The sequence below is a fragment of the Hipposideros armiger genome, unplaced genomic scaffold, assembly GCF_001890085.2.
Source record: "Hipposideros armiger isolate ML-2016 unplaced genomic scaffold, ASM189008v1 scaffold_11, whole genome shotgun sequence".
Classification (NCBI taxonomy): domain Eukaryota; kingdom Metazoa; phylum Chordata; class Mammalia; order Chiroptera; family Hipposideridae; genus Hipposideros; species Hipposideros armiger.
The window spans coordinates 7,885,848-7,887,035 of NW_017731361.1; the positions used below are offsets into that span (position 1 = coordinate 7,885,848).

General features: G+C 51.7%; 1 protein-coding gene across 1 annotated transcript in view; it reads left to right on the forward strand.

The window, feature by feature from the left end:
* The first annotated feature begins 827 nt into the window (after window positions 1-827).
* RBM27 (RNA binding motif protein 27) overlaps window positions 828-1,188 on the forward strand; it is a 70,823-nt gene continuing 70,462 nt past the window's right edge. Inside the window, exon 1 of the mRNA XM_019661406.1 lies at window positions 828-1,071. Coding sequence (XP_019516951.1) covers window positions 1,013-1,071 — 59 coding nt within the window. The 5' untranslated portion in view covers window positions 828-1,012. The remainder of the gene's footprint in view (window positions 1,072-1,188) is intronic.

Sequence of the window (1,188 nt, forward strand, 5' to 3'; positions counted from 1 at the left end):
TTTCTTATCTAGTATAAACTAAGTTGCCTATTTCAGTAATTTAGATTTAAAAAAAATCATTAAAAACTTTTTGCTGACCAAAATTCTCCTTGCAAAACATCCCCCCAGAATTTTAAATATGCAATGAAAAGAGAATTTTTAAAAAATTGGAATCGTTTTTCTGCTTAAATAAAGCATATATGAAAAACACTGGTAAAATTGAAATGGCCTCAGCCTTTTACATCCGTGCGCCACGTTTTAAAAATGACGATTAGTAGAATCCAGGGCATGGTTGTCAGAAACGTTCTGCGTGATTTAAGCAGAGCGGCAAAAAAAAAAAAAAAAAAAAAAAAAAAAAGGCATGCATGTACGCCGAGCAAAAAGAGTGTGTAAGGAAAAAAAAGTAAAATTTTGCATTCTGTGCAATGTGTCGAATGTGAACGTATTGCACATCGTGTTGTAGATTTACTACAGCTGAGTCATTTCGGGACACTAGTGTGTGTTTCCAGAGAAAACGAGAGGAAGGAACCAGGATGAGGGGCTCGCCGGGTTCCCCCAGGCACTCCCAGCAGCAGGCACCGGTACGCCACGGCGGGAAGCGGAGTGGTAAAAAAAAAAAAGGCGCCGCGGCCCCTTTAAGAGGCACAGCACCTTTTCCAAGATACCATCTTGCACCAGGAGTTCACGTAAGCTCTCCACCTACCTTGCTATATCCTTGCTTAACTGGGTACGACTGGCCGGCGGGACGAGCGAGCCTTCTCATTGGCTTTGCGCGCACGGCCCTCTCTCTTCTATTGGCTCTTGTGCCCGCCACTCGGCGCTATCTCCCGCCCCCCTGAGCCGTCGCACTAGGTTGAGTGAGGGCTCTTGGGTTAGTTCCTGTTAGGCCCCGGCCGGGGAGTAGGTTGAAGTCTTCTAAGATGCCGGGTGGGCTGGGGCACTGAGCGCTGTGAAGAGGGCGTAAGGAGGCGGCGAGGGGAGACCCGCAGCAGGCCTGAACGAGAGCGGCGGCCGAGCCCGCCTTTCCTGCACCATGCTTATAGAGGATGTGGATGCCCTCAAGTCCTGGCTGGCCAAGTTACTGGAGCCGATGTGAGTGAGCCAGGCTGGGCCGGGGCCGGCGAACGTGTGCGTTGGGGGGCCCGCGGGGGCGTGGGGGGAGGGGAGGCGGCGTGAGGGAGGGCGCAGCCGAGGGGCCGCGGTCGGGAG